The sequence below is a fragment of the Bombyx mori genome, chromosome 7 (assembly GCF_030269925.1).
Source record: "Bombyx mori chromosome 7, ASM3026992v2".
NCBI classification, from domain to species: domain Eukaryota; kingdom Metazoa; phylum Arthropoda; class Insecta; order Lepidoptera; family Bombycidae; genus Bombyx; species Bombyx mori.
In genome coordinates this window covers 1,893,854-1,909,990 of record NC_085113.1, presented here as the reverse complement: position 1 = coordinate 1,909,990, position 16,137 = coordinate 1,893,854, and the positions used below count along the sequence as shown (strand labels likewise).

The window sequence follows — 16,137 nt, the reverse complement described above, 5'->3', positions numbered from 1 at the left end:
TTGTCTGTCATCAAGGGCATTTTTTTTTTTTTTTTTTAACCTATGCTGATAGCCTTGAGAGGCTATTTCAGCTTCGCCCTAACGTTAGTAGGTGAGCTCGCGGGGCTCAACCGGAGAGTTGCTAACACTGACCCTAGCAAGAGCAGTGCTTCGCAGAATCTACCACCGGATCGGAAACGCGACCCACTGAGAAGATCCGGCGAGAAACTCAGTGGGCTGTGTCTATGGGTTAGTTCGCTCGTCGAGCCGTTCGTCGCAAGCGACGGGTTCGACGAGGACGGTGACCGGTATCATCAAGGGCAACAAATAAATAAATCTGTTAAATGAATAATGATGTCATGTCATAGAAGAGACGGAGAAGGGAAGTGGATGTCGGAACCAATCAACGATTTCGTAATTAAATCCGCCAAAAAATCTAATTTGCGTAATTTCTATACATCATAGACCTCAAGTCTCCGGTCGCTACTTGACACCAGATGAACTGCGAGTCCGTCCATTCGCTTAAGAATTAAAAAAATATGATATTGTACCTACATACCTACAATTACCAATGGTCCCAAGTATTATGGGTTAATGTACGGCCGATATGGAGATGACGGGATCTACTAAGAGAATCCCAGTACAGTTCAAAACACACCGTCCTCGCCAAACCCGTCGCTTGGTTCGGTTCGGCGAGTAAATTAGCCCAGAGACACTGTCCCAATGAGTTTCTCGCCGGATCTTCTCAGTGAGTCGCGTTTTCAATTCGGTGGTAGATTCTGCAAAGCTCTGCTCTTGCTAGGGCCAGCATTAGCAACACCTCCGGTTTGAGCCCCGAAAGCTCACCTACACGTTAGGATAACACTGATATAGCCTCTTAAGGCTATCAGCACAGGTAGGAAAAAAACACAGGGAACCAACATCATTCAAGAGACCACATTCATATGGATTTAAATGGGTGTAGTCTAAGTAGTTCCGACTCCAATACGAGAGGAGTACCCCACGGTTGGCCAAATACCGTGGAGTGATTTACACAGCATTAATCTTTGGTCAGGCGTGAAGAACCGCTTCGATTCGTTGCTGTTTTCTGACGCTCAACAGAATGTACTAAGTCTTAATAACTACCGGCTTTGACATATGTAAATTTAAATGTCATAAAACATTATTATCAATGCGTTACAAACTTAAATCGAGCTGGCTTTTTAATTTAAATATTTAATTGTGTGAATTTCTTGAAACACCGTTTTTTTTCTCTACTACATAATATCGTTATCGATATCGCGGATGTCGCTCATCGTAAACTGTCTCATTATTTCAAATTATGTCAATGAAGCATCAAGGTTCGAGTTTATAAAGATTTGTACTAAACTTCTGAAATTGCAATTAAATTTGTTGAGCGAGTCCAGTTTTAAGTTAAAGATAATAATCAAATTTGAAATCGTAAATTTGATTCTCTTAAAATAATCTGCATCCAAACACCTAAATACGACATACGACATAAAATAGCAAAATGATTTTGATTATTTCTAAAAAATTACAACTTACCTTTCAAATGCCGGTCGCAAGGTGAATGTTGAAACGAAAAAGAAACTCTAACCACAGACCATAACTTGTGAACGGAAGTTTTTGAATACGCGAATGCAGCCTGTTAAGCGCGCCAAAATGTCTCGCCGACTGCTGGAAGTCGCGCCAAAACTTGACTACTTACGCTCTCGGTTGACCAATAACGTGGCCCGGACGCCTCCGCGCGCAAACAATCCGACCAACCACAACAAAGCACACACACAACAATATACTCAAAAACTTTAATAGGTTTTTCGTGTTGACATTCCTAAAAAAAAGCGTATTATTAGAAAATTAACATTATCTGAGCTATTAGTCGACGCAATGAGAGCGTACATTTGTATACAGATAATACATTAAAAGTGCCGATGGGGTTTTCACGGTCAGTTGGATTTGTGGGCACCCACTTGATTTGAGTACGTACTCTGCGAGTTAAGAGTTCCGTGATAAAACAATGTCATAAAATGACGGTATGAAGCGAAACGTCATTTTTATATTTTAAACGGATAAAGTTAAATTTACCTAGATAGATGTGTCCTTGGAAGTTTGAACTAATCTACGTTTTTTTCGACTATCCCGGGCGTGCTGACGCACAGCGAAAATTGCTGAAAAATGCCCTTTTAAATTGAAACTAATCAATATTTTCAAATCAAATTATTGAACGTTAAAAAGTAGCAATAAATTTATGTAAAAGGGAGTAAATAAAAAAGAATAATAGAAGATACTCCAGCGAGTTTTTAAAGGTGAATCCCTAACCAACATTTTACGACACCCACTGGAAGAGATAGGTTGGTGATATTCAGCTCAGACACCACGCAGTCAAAACATAGATCACATTTCGTCCCACTCCTGAACACAGGTCACCGACCACGCGATATAGAGTGTAGTCTTCGTAGGCAAATCTGCAGACGGAAAACTACTGTATGTATAATTTAAATTCAACTTTAAAACGTTATTGCTATGTCTCGAAGAAAAAAAGAAAAAAGATTTTATCTGAACAAAAATTACTCGCTATTATCATCTGTAAAGATTGCACATTTTGAACTGTTGTATGCAAAAATGATCCATTGATTAAAAGTTGATAATAAAAAGATTATGCAAAACGTATCCATTGGAGATTCTCTCGTGAGACACTCGAAGCCTAGTGTTACAATATGCACATTGCACACATGGTGCGATGATTGGAACTACCTACGCACCTACACAAAAAAAATAACTAGGTACCCATAAAACATAGAATGTGTGAACCGGTATCAAAATGGAATCGAAAATATTGACTTATTTTGCCTAAACAACAAGCGACATTGCTATACTACCGGGTTTACAGGCTATATAACAAAATCTGGTTTTACTTTTACTGATTTTTACTGGTGGTAGGACCTCATGTGAGTCCGCACGGGTAGGTACCACCACCCCGCCTATATCTGCCGTGAAGCAGTAATGCGTTTCGGCTTGAAGGGTGAGGCAGCCGTTGTAACTATACTGAGACCGTACAACTTATATCTCAAGGTGGGCGGCGCATTTACGTTGTAAATGTTTATGGGCTCCAGTAACCACTTAACACCAGGTGGCTGTGAGCTCGTCCACCCATCTAAGCAATAAAAAAATCTTAACATAAACAAGGAGCTCCAATGCTGCTATTAATACTACAGGCTTCCTAAATTAAGTCTGGGTTTGGTTTTCATGTGAGTAAATACGAAAGCAATACCCAAATTAATTGTAAACAGTCAGAAACAGCGCAGTGCATCGACGCATTACCTCTGTATAATTGGATGGTCATCGACAAATGCGCATTGTCTTCCGCATACGTTAATCATCGATAGTCAATGTCACTGAATTTTTTACTGGTGGTAGGACCACTTGTGAATCCGCGCGGGTAGGGACCACCACCCTACCTATTTCTGCCGTGAAGCAGTATTGCGTTTCGGTTTGAAGGGTGAAGCAGCCGTTGTAACTATACTTGAGACTTTAGAACTTATATCTCAAGTTGGGTGGCGTATTTACGTTGTTGATCTCTATGGACTCCAGTAATCACTTAACACCAGGTGGGCTGTGAACTCGTCCACCTATCTAAGCAATAACAAAAAACCACAATTGATTTCGTGTACTTTATTCGAAACGGTGCAAGGTTGAGTTTACACTTTCCTTCTTCGTCTTTGTTCCATTCTGGCTGAGCCCTTGCTTCCCTATGGCGACGCAGATCGTGGCGTGTCTCGTGAGCTGTTTCCACCTAATCCGGTCCTCAGCTTCTCGTACAGCGGTTGCAACTGACAGCCCAGTTAGGGCGGTTATTTGGTCAGACCAGCGGCTAGGTGATCGGCCGCGTGGTCTCTTTCCTTCCATCTTGCCCGTTACAATCACTTTATCTAAGTTATCCGACTGTCGGCGGGCAATGTGATCGAAGTAGCTAAGGAACCTCTAGTAGCAGATTATTGAGAGCCTGACTCGGATGCGAAGCTGATCTACAATAGACTTATTTGTCCTTTTGACATGTTAAAATTAAGACAATTTTCGGATTGCAACATGGCAGCATTGTTGGTGGAAGCAATGGCGGTAGTGGACGAGGCAAATTAAAAACGGCGGAGAACAAAGTAAAGGGTGTAGTCAAAGAAAAAAAAACGTGTAAGACTGTGTACTTTACAGTGAGCACGCACCTAAATACGAGGGCGGGATGATAAGTTACTAGCCTCTGCTATTTAAAAAGTTAAAATTAAAAAAATATATATGTCATTTTTAAATTCGTATCTCTAACCACCTGTGTTCTAAATTTGAATTTACTGCCGGGAAAATTTTATTGATTTTTTGTCATTTGAAAATATATTTCGTCAACTGTTTTCAAAATGGATAAAATTGAACAAAGAGCGGTGATAAAGTTTCTTCATATGGAGGACATGAAGGGGAAAGACATCTATGACGAGTTAAAGAATGTTTTGGGTGAATGTGCTTCTTCTAGTGCCACAGTTAAAATCTGGGTGGCTGAGTTTAAGCGCGGTCGTACATGTGCCCAAGATAAAGTCCGCCCCGGACGTCCAAAAAGCGTCACGACTCCGGAAATGGTTGTGAAAGTACATGATATAGTTTTAGCAGATCGACGATTGAAGTTATCTGAAATAGCTGACACTGCAGGTATCTCAAAAGAACGGGTACATCATATCCTAAGTGAGGAATTAAATATGAAAAAGTTATCGGCTCGTTGGGTGCCGCGTTGGGTGCACACGATCAAAAAAGGATTCGGTTGCAAAACTCAAAAGAATGTCTGGACCGTTTTCAGAGTAATAAGGCCGATTTTTTACGTCAATTTGTAATAACAGATGAAACATGGGTTCATTATTACACACCAGAATTTTATCCAAAAATTGAATCAAAACACTGGATTCAATCGGGATGCCCGGCTCCAAAAAAGCCATGGCTGTAAAGTCGGCTAGAAAAGTGATGGCTTCCGTCTTTTGGGATACAGATGGGATCTTAATGATTGATTACCTTCCTAAAGGTCAAACAATTAATGGAGAATACTACGCTAATCTTATAGATAATCTTCATCAATATATTCAGCAAAAACGACCAGGTTTAGCGAAAAAAATATCATCTTTCACCAAGACAACGCTAGGGTTCACACATGTGATAAAGCTATGGCAAAAATCAACGAATTGAAGTATGATTTGCTGCCCCACCCACCTTATTCGCCTGATCTAGCGCCATCAGACTTCCACTTATTCCCTAAGCTCAAAACTTTTTTGGGCGAACAGAAATTTGCCACAAATGAGAGTCTGTAGAGGCGTATTTTGCAGGCCTCGAAAGAAATCATTGCTTACTGCTTTAGAACGCATTACTGCTTTAGAACGAAGATGGAATAAGTGCGTAGAGGCTCACGGAGACTATGTCGAAAAATAAAATTAATTTTATCACGGAAAGTTAAGTGTTTTATTATTAGGCTATGTATGTAACAACATATCATCCCGCCCTTGTACATATTTGTAAGTCTGTATATTATTTTGTCTGGTGGAAGCGTAGTTAAAAACTGTAATATACTATACGGCACTAACGTATACTGTGTCTATTCTCGGGTAGCCAAAAGATATAAGTACGAATATGTAGTGATGTGATAAACGGCTTAATATCGATAGCACGTAGGTGTGTCGTTTGCGTTTTTCTACGCGTATTAATGAAAGGGCTCTGCTTATTGGCTTTTTTTTAAACAGCCAAAAATATAGAAATAATACAAATTGCTTAGGTTAAACGCGTTTATGGTAGAATTTAAAAATAAACTTTGATTTTACCATGTGATGGACGTGTGCTGTTAATTTTTATTTATTTCAATGTTCACGATGGACTTCCACGGTGAAGGAATAACATCGTGGAATAAAAACCAAATCCGCAAAATTATAATTTGCGTAATTACTGGTGGTAGGACCTTTTGTGAGTTCGCACGGGTAGGTACCACCACCCTGCCTATTTCTGCCGTGAATCAGTAATGCGTTTCGGTTTGAAGGGTGGGGCAGCCGTTGTAACTATACTTGAGACCTTAGAACTTATATCTCAAGGTGGGTGGCGCATTTACGTTGTAGATGTCTATGGGTTCCAGTAACCACTTAACATCAGGTGGGCTGTGAGCTCGTCCATCCATCTAAGCAATAAAAAAAAAAAAAAAAAAAAATTCATACTCCTCCTACCGCGCAATTTTCGTAAAAAGGGATACATAGTTTTTGCTTCACGTATTAATATTAAGATAAGATACCTTTAAATTGCTATTCTTTTAAACGACCACTTCTACAAGAATGCTACCTGAGATCAACTCTCATTACTTAGTTAATTTCTTTGTGCACTGCTAGTAGGTCAAAATTTCATTTAATATAATACTCGAATTTCTCGAATCGTATACATTATATCGAAGAATGAAAGGCTGTTTGATTTAAGCGACATTTCGTTTAATACACGACATTTATCCTAGTAACTAAAGGTCCGTTTTATTTGATATTAGCTTATCAAGAATTCGATGGTTTTGACGTGACAACGTCTTATAATTCGATGGATCCGGCTGCACGCACGAAAAAATATGACTCATGTGGCGTTACCTTGCTCTGAGGCGTTCCATTTAAGGCTTGAAGTGCAAGCGAGAGCGCGCAACGAACGACAAAGAGGCACAATCGGCCTCCGCGTTCGGCAGCGTTCGACATCTGTCTCCATCCTACTTGAGTGAGCGATGCATCCGCGTGGACAGCTGCTACAAGATAATACATTTACATGTTTTCGTCAAGTATGAAGTTCAGTGAAAAGTGAATGTGGTGTAAATTGTTTATAGCAACGATAATTGCGACAATTAAAAAATTCCATCAGTATTTTCTTATGACGTTGTCACGTTCAACTATCGCCAGTAAGCCGACTTTATTGAATTTCAATTATGCTTTACCCCATTAAAATAGTTGAAGAAGTTTTTTTTACCATGATATTTTTTCCAATTTTTTTTACTTTAAATAGGTTTCCTGTAAAGTTACAAATAGTATTTTACGTTTCGGATTATTATTTCCGACGTTTCAGACGACCGGATACTTCGTTCGTATTAGTCGCAATCGTTTATTTTATTGTTCTACAAAATCTAGAAATGGAGGTCCCTCAAATGTTTATCTCGCATAGTATATAGTGGTTTTAAGTCACCGAACAAAGGTTAGCTACAAATAATAACGAGAAATACGAGAATGAGACTCGGATTAGCTCGATAATGTAGTTCACTTTACTGGTGGTAGGACCTCTTGTGAGTCCGCGCGGGTGGGTACCACCACCCTGCCTATTTCTGCCGTGAAGCAGTAATACGTTTCGGTTTGAAGGGTGGGGCAGCCGTCGTTACTATACTTGAGACCTTAGAACTTGTATCTCAAGGTGGGTGGCGCATTTACGTTGTGGATGTCTATGGGCTCCAGTAACCACTTAACATCAGGTGGGCTGTGAGCTCGTCCAACCACCTAAGCAATAAAAAAAAAAAAATTAAATCTTGTCTTACGGCTTAATGTCGCATGTTTTATTAACATTATATTATTTCTGACCCCACGAAAAATGTAATCTGTAAAATTCGAACCATCGGACATAGCTGACAATGAAAAATGTAAGATTAAAACGAAAAAGTACTTTTAATTATTTATAGAAGTCGCGGAAACCGATGATAATCATTTTGAGAATTTCTCTAACACACGTCACTAATAGTACATACCATTCATTCAGTCTCCATTCCACATTCACAACTAAACGCTCACACTAATTTTTAACGGACTTTGCCAATCTATCAACATGTATTTAAATGTTTTGTTGCCATATAAAGAAGAAAAGTCAACTTTACCCTTACGCCATAAGTTACCGTTTCTCATTGACCTCTACAATAGCAAGTAGCACGCCAAAGCCGCTATTATTGTTCCTAAGTAATCGCTGGTAGTCTAAGGGGCTATTTCAGCTACGCTCGGACGGATAGGTGAGCTAACGGGGCTCTATCTAGGAAGGTTTGCTTGCACTAGGCCTACTAACTGAATATATGACCGGATCGGAATAGCGACTCACTGAGAACATCCGGTGAGAAACGCAGTGGGTTCAAAGCCGCTAGCAGTGTCGCAGTACTTCAAGTTTTGGTTTTCCGTACAAACTTGAAAATATTTTTGAGCAATTTATTAGATATTAATCGTTGACTGATATATATTTGTTTATTGCTAGATGAGTGGACGAGCTCACAGCCCACCTAGTGTTAAGTGGTCACTGGAGCCCATAGACATCTACGACGTAAATGCGCCACCCACCTTGAGTGATAGTTACAACGGCTACCCCACCCTTCAAACCGAAACGCATTACTGCTTCGCGTCAGAAATAGGCAGGGCGGTGGTACCTACCAGCGCGGACTGACAAGAGGTCCTTCCACCAGTAAAATGTGTAATGTGTTTTATTTGAAAGCTAAAATTGTTGATATTTCAAAACAATGACTTACATTGTACAAAACTATGGAACTATTTCTTACACTTCGTTGAGGTCATACACTCTTGTCTAGATTCGTTGAAAAGCGAAATATTCTTCGTTAAAAAATACCTGTACTTGAAAAATTGTAAGAAGATCTTCTCTTACTAATACTAGAAGTGCAAATAAATAAATAAATTTTCGATTTTGTACTATAAATTTTATTATATGGGGCATTCTGAGGTAGTTTATAAAAAAAAGCCTACAAGACTACTTCAAATCAGTGTGTACAGTAAAAGTAATTTCTACAATGTTTTTCTCGAAGTTTCCTCGACATGCCAAGCTCATATAACAATGTGTGTCCATTGTGAGGACCCGAACTAAGAGCGGTCCAGTGCAAACATCTCGAAGACGAGTATTTGTTGTCGACTGCGAATTAATCGGACTGTGTCAACATGGTGTGATTACTGTTCTGTATCTATTCTGTGGCTTGTTGACTTGCAGCCCGAATAGGTAGGGAATTGGTCATTATTTTAATTAAACTAGTGGTTTCCCAGTAGTCGAAATTCGAATATAATTATTTGAAATTATAAATTTGAACATTATTAATTGTCAAAGATAAAATACTTCTTTAATCACAGATTTTGCCAAGACTACCTACACTATAGACAAATAATATTAAAGACAAAAAATAGTAATCTATTCTTAGTTTGAGCACAGACTTAAAACAAAAACAAAAGCTTGACAATAAATAAAAAGTATAATTATGCATTCATGTATGTATTGAAATACATGGTAGTGTGTGTAACTTTTTTTTTGTAACGATTTAATGTACGATTTAATGTATTTTTTATGCATACTTAAAAAAAATTAATATTTTGCACTCCTTCTCTAGACATCATCTATAAGTGTGGGAAATTTCATCCACCGTCCGCGCAATTTTCACAAAAAGGGGTACAAAGTTTTTGCTTCACGTATTAATTTATAGATATAATTAGTATATACCGCGTTGTCAAAATCTAACCTGGAAAATTGTAATTTGCGTAATAACTGGTGATAGAGCGTACGTATGTAACCCAAGACGGGAAGGTATCCTGTCTATATCTTCCGCGAAGCTGTAATACTTTTACACACTCTAAGTATGGAACAGCCATTCACTGGTGGTTGGACCTCTTGTGAGTCCGCACGGGTAGGTACCACCGCCCCGCCTATTTCTGCTGTGAAGCAGTAATGCGTTTCGGTTTGAAGGGTAGGGCAGCCGTTGTAACTATACTGAGACCTTAGAACTTATATCTCAAGGTGGGTGGCGCATTTACGTTGTAGATGTCTATGGGCTCCAGTAACCACTTAACACCAGGTGGGCTGTAAGCTCGTCCACCCATCTAAGCAATAAAAAATAAAAAAAAGCCGTTGTACTTACCACACCATTGAAGCCCACTGAGTTTCGCGCCGGATCTTCTCAGTGGGTCGCGTTTCCGGTCCGGTGGTAGATTCTGCGAAGCACGGCTCTTGCTAGGGCTAGTGTTAGCAAGCTCACTCAGGTTGAGCCCGTGAGCTGACCCACTCGTCCGGGAGAAGCTAGAATAGCCTCTTAGGCTACCAGCCAATAGGTAGGGCTAAAAAAACAGGATCTTAGTATCCACCAGTGTAGGCATCTAATACACACCAACCACGCACCACGCACCAGTATTTGCGGTTTTTTTAATACGCTTTATTAGCTTCAGACGTATGTATGTATGTATGTATGTTTGTAACGGAATCTTTGAACATGATTTTGACCCCCTTAAAAACGTCGGATTAACTCGAAATTTGGTATCTATCTATTAATACGTGAAGCAAAAACTTTGTATCCCTTTTGACGAAAATTGCGCGAACGGAGGGTATGAAATTTTCCACACTTATAGAGAATATAGAGAAGAAGTGCACAATGTTAATATTTTTTTAAAATAATGCATAAAATATACATTAAATCAATAAAGAAAACATTACACACACTACATACCATGTAGGTATTTGACGCACACACGCATGCATACCTACTATTTATTGTCAAACCTTTGTTCTTTTTGTTGTCAAATTGAGAATAGATTAAATACTGTTTGTCTTTGTTAATATTTTTTATAATGTAGTCTTGGCGAAATTTGTGATTATATAAGTATAAAATACAATTATAATAGTGTACAAAATTACAATTCCAATTAATTATAGTCGAATTTCGACTACTGCGGGACCTCTAGTATTTATTAAGGACCGATGACAATTCAATATAGCCTCGCTGCTAGCGAATAGATAGGAAAAAAATACTATTGAGCCGTAAACGTCTTGACTCAAGCCGAATGGCATCATCTACGTTAACGGGTTTCAGAAATCACCTAACATTCGACCTCAAACGCAATAAAATAAAAGCAATATAAACACAAATAATAATAAAGTTTTGTTAGGTAGGTACGAAATTGAACAAATACACACAATCTTTGACAGACTCATAAAAAAACATTTTAAATTACTGTGGCCCATAACATAATTGTACTTTTTTTTTTCCTACCTAAGCCTTGAGAGGCTATATCAGTGGAACCTTTACTAGTAAGTGAGCTCACGGGGCTCAAACCTGACGACGTTGCTAACACGAACCCTAGCAAGAGCCGTGCTTTGCAGAATCTACCACCGGATCGGAAACGCGACCCACTGAGAAGATCCGGCGAGAAACTCAGTGGGCATAATTGTACTGGCGCTATGGGTTGTGTCGTCAAACACGATTTTAAAACGACCATAATACTATCACTCCATAACCGTTTAATTCATTGATTCATTAAGAATCAATTCCGTGTTTCATTGTTTGCATTGTGTTCTCGTATGTCTATATAAATATAGTCACCGTTCTAGATTTCGACCTGTGAACTAACCCATACAGACAACCCACCGAGTTTCTCGCCGGATCTTCTTAATGGTTCGCAATTCGTTTCAGTTCGAAAGAAGAGGCAATCGTACTAAAGAACGGCGGCTTAGAACTTATTGCCTCCAAGTGGGTGATAATGTTGTTGATGACTGTCAACTCTGGTAACCACATTATAACACATAGTGGGCTCGTTTACCCATCAAACCACGCCCACCTGTCCTGGTGAAACTGGAAAGGTCTCTGGGTCACCGGTAATCCCTTATTCATAAAAAAACCGTCAAAGCAAAAAAACAACCAAAATCAAACAAGTAAATCGGTTGACAAACGGACCAAAGAAAAAGGATACCGAACTTATTGTCTTGTAGCCTATCTATTATGATATATTTTTATCTTAGGTCTGTGATGTTTAATTAATTAATTAATCTAACTAATTTATGTATTTTATTTACGTAATAATCTTTAGAAAGTCGAATATTTAACAAATAAATGACGTGGTGCTGCCATCTGTTAGAAAAAAGTACTAACTAGAAACCGAATTCAGAAACTTTGATTTTAGCCGACAGTCATTTTAGTTCATTGTACCCATAGCAGATGGCATTATATATAGCTTCAATACTGTTGAGACTTCTACCTCACAGTTCTCGACGGGCATTCACTTTATGGAGAAAATTGACACCGAAAACTTTTTCGAAATGATACGTGGTTGTTATAAATATTCAGGTCTCCCGAAAAGGTAATTAAAAATTTAACTATGGTCAGAAGCTGTTGGTATCATTTGTAAATTGGTAAAGATATTATTTTACAAGAACTATTCGGGTGTAAATAGATGGTGGAAGGACCTCTTGTGAGTCCGCACGGGTAGGTACCACCACCCTGCCTATTTCTGCCGTGAAGCAGTAATGCGTTTCAGTTTGAAGGGTGGGGCAGCTGTTGGTACTATACTTGAGACCTTAGAACTTATATCTCAAGGTGGGTGACGCATTTACGTTGTAGATGTCTACGGGCTCCAGTAACCACTTAACATCAGGTGGGCTGTGAGCTCGTCCACTCATCTAACCAATAAAAAATAAAAAAAGATACTGAAATATTAATAAATAGCTTGATTGCTTCTAGTTCAGTAAAAATGTAATAGAAGTGAATATTATTTACACATAACGATGTCACCAATATTAGTTGTATGGAGGGTAGAGGTAAGGAGAACCGACTCATTTAGTAGAAGCTTGAAAAAGTGTCAAACTTTCAGCACTAAATAAATAACAGTTCAAAAATCCTCCAGGATGGCGCTAGCATAGGCACAGGGTATGATATGAATTCAGCAGTCGTTAACTGTGCTGAGTTAGGAAATTTAATATATTTAATAACCAGAGTAGTTAGTCCAAACTGATTTCGTTAATATAACCTAAAATTATTGCTGTGGTAAAACGTGGAGACATCGATTGCATTTTCATATCAGCTTTAAATAAAATACTTTTTGTGATTATGTAGTGCTTACAGTTCTTCAGTTCAGTTTCATCCTTTTTTTTTTATCCGTCCAATTTTATTGTTATGTTGTCTTTAACTTTCAGCGCCTTTTTAAAATTTACCCGGTTGCTACTGTAGCGCCACCCTTATTTAGCAGATTTTATTAGACACTTTTTCACACTTTGTGACGGCTCTCCCTACTCTACCCTTCTTTAGATAGGTATAATAACCGGCAAACTTCTTGAGCATTTGTTGACGTAGTGGGGGTAAGTTTGCGCATGGTACACTCACGTGCAAAAACATTACTTACTCTGCGTCATAATGCTATTAAAATTATTAAAATCAACATATGTATTTATTTATATATTTATTAGAACATCAACAAAACATATAGGTTAATAATTGTAATAATTTAATCTTGGGGTAAAATAGATATTCCTTCTATTAAGTCAAAACTAGAGCTGTTGCCAGGTCTTGGTTCAGTTGAAGCGAAGCTGGTATTTGTATATTTTTTTTCGTTATCATAATCTTGACCATCATCATCATCACTGTTTTCATCACCAGAGTCGCTATCATCGTGATGAGTCGACATAGGGCTCATCGGCGTAGTTTACAATTCGGTCGATTCGGTCTTCTTTTTTGTCTATAATTAATTATTTTTTGAAGATATTCGATTCGTAGTAATCGAATGTTACTTTTTTCATTTACCAGCTTCCGAATATTTTCTGTTATTTTTTTCCATCTGAAGCCTAGCTCTTTCATAATTCGTCGTAAGCTTCATTCCGAGCCATTAAAATTTATATCTTCTTTAAATGTTTCGAAGCCTTTCTACGGTACGGAGTTTTGCTGCTTGTTATGTAGTTATTATGATTACATCTTTTTATTACAGATTGAACGAAACTATCCATTCCGGTAACTTTCTTCTTCCCTGATCTTTTCTTACCCGGAGTCCGCAACACGGCGAGCAAGCCAGAGCCTTTAGCTTCGTTAATAATGCACCTAACAGTGCTCACTGATGTTTTTGTTGCTTCCGAAGTCTGTTTTAATTTTTCCATATCATTCTTCCCGTGTTTTATTATGAAGCAATATACGTCGTACACAAATTTTCTACCCTTTCTTTTAAGTACTACACCAGTTTGTCACGGCATAGTGTATGTTTTATAAAAAATCAACAAACACTCAACAAATAGCAATGGCAACAAAGTCCACAAGAAATTATAACAAATAACTTAACGATTAATAACGATAGACTTTCCACTGTACGCAAGCGTACTTTTGGGAGCAAGCGGAATGAGGGCGCGGTGCGGGACGCAAGGTTCGACTGATCTACCAATAACGCGCTCGATACGATTTCCCCTGCCGTCGCGCCTCACCCTCACCACCAAAGTGATCTAAAATTCGGTTCTGCGCAGTCAAGGTCATTTGCTCAAGAAGTTTGCCGATTACTATAGTAATAGTAGTCGTTTTATTTTTCCAAATGGAAAGGCACATGTATCATACCATACAGCCTAATCTTTTATATATACAGTCAAACCTGGATAAGCGAGACCTGGATAAGTGAGAAAACTCTATAAGTGAGAGTAATAGCCAGGACCCGTCATTTTAAGCGCCCAAAACCTGTATTAGCGAGAAGCAGAAACCTCTGTAAGAGAGAGTCGTTTCTCCCTCATGGACCTCCGTAAGTGAGACTGCTACTTATCTATACCTCTATAAGCGACAGTCGAGCTTTATTTATTTATATTATTTAGGAGGAACAAATGACAAAACAAACTACAAATTTAACATCTGCTATTTTATGACTCATTCTTAACTTTCGGGGAATTTCCTACCATTGTTTTTGTATTGTTTTCTCGTCAATATTGAACCTATTTATTATATTTCGTGGAACTAAATAACTTTGTTATTTTATCGCATTCTTTTCGAATGGACACGTGTGCCTGTGTACCGTCCTGTTTGTCGGCCTTACTCAGTTTATCGTTAATCAATTGCGAAAGAAAGTTCTGTTCTGCATCATGTCGAAACGGAAAATTAAATTACTGTCATTAAGTGATAAATTTAAAATAGGGAATGCGTTTCAATCCGGAAAATCGCGAAATGAAATTCAGAGGGAGCATTAGCGAGAAACTCGGGTTAGTGAGAAACCTCTATAAGCGAGAATGAGATTGTGCTCCCTTGAACTCTCGCTTATCCAGGTTTGACTATATATTTATGAAATATGAAATGAAATGAAGTTCATTAATATGAAATATGACATGAAATGAAATGGAATGAAATGAGATGATATGATATGGGATATTTTTACGAAAAATGATAATATAGAGTGAAATGAAATGAAGATGCTTAATTTGAGACATTAATCAACTGGGATGAATAAAATTTTAATAATATGAGATGATATTGGATGTGTTGGAGTTTGAATAAATGTAATGACAGGCAACACTTGACACATGATTACAGGTTTCGAATATTAGAATTATTTTAAATGTTTAAAAAACAGATGATTGTCTTCTCGTAAGAAAAAGTCAAGGACTTCTAATCTAGACATGGTCAAAGCAACATGTAAGAGTTTTATAAAAGTATAAAGATAATAATTTTATAATGGTGTAACAGTGTTCAAACTATCTGCAATATAATTATAATGAAGCAGTGTGTTTTTAAATAGCCCCTCACCACCTATAGAACCCAATCCCCTCAAATTTAACCGTCCAACAGGATGAAATATAATCTCGGTAAAATGGTGGCCATTTACTGAGACTTTTTCAGTGGACTTCTTGGAGGATCCCTAGAAGCTACGTCCAACGGCCTCGTTTTATTTTCCCACATTTGTGTACTTTCACAGATATTAAACAGTTAATAAACAACCGTTATTACATATTTAAACCTGAAGAAACACTAAATGGACAAAATAAAACAAATCACACAACTTCACTCCTCGCGTTCCCGCCAAAAAGTCCATTATTTGGCTTCTGGTTAATTTTTCTGTATAAACCACTGAAGTAGGAAACCTATGGAAATGAAACGTCAACAAAAATTCGTGCCACTGTGACGTCATCTGGCCGCAAAACATGGCGGATTTAGTGCTGCCCAGAAGATTTTAATGTTAGTAGATTTTATCGATAAACGTTCTTGGCTTATTTTATTTTAAATATTGTTGAGTATGAATGTATTTGTAGAATTTATACTTTAATAGGAAGTAAGTATATTGTTATGTGCAAAGATGATGTGATTTAGATATTATGTGAAATCTAAGACAAGTTCGTGCTTCAAATTTTCCAAGTAAACGATATGGAGATTTTTAAAATTTGCTACAC

At 38.0% G+C, this 16,137-nt stretch overlaps 2 protein-coding genes across 3 annotated transcripts in view; one reads left to right on the top strand and one right to left on the bottom strand.

The window, feature by feature from the left end:
- Tk (tachykinin) overlaps window positions 1-1,903 on the bottom strand; it is a 68,277-nt gene extending 66,374 nt beyond the window's left edge. The window contains exon 1 of one of the 2 annotated variants that reach the window (XR_009973456.1): window positions 1,525-1,903. The gene's annotated coding sequence lies outside the window, so the exon portion shown is untranslated. The remainder of the gene's footprint in view (window positions 1-1,524) is intronic. The other variant, XM_012697579.4, reaches the window with a different exon arrangement.
- A 2,479-nt stretch (window positions 1,904-4,382) lies between these two features.
- Window positions 4,383-4,847, top strand: LOC119628745 (protein GVQW3-like). The gene has a single exon (XM_038012187.1). The coding sequence runs from the start codon at window positions 4,383-4,385 to the stop codon at window positions 4,845-4,847; it is 465 nt and encodes a 154-aa protein (XP_037868115.1).
- The last annotated feature ends 11,290 nt before the right edge of the window (window positions 4,848-16,137 follow it).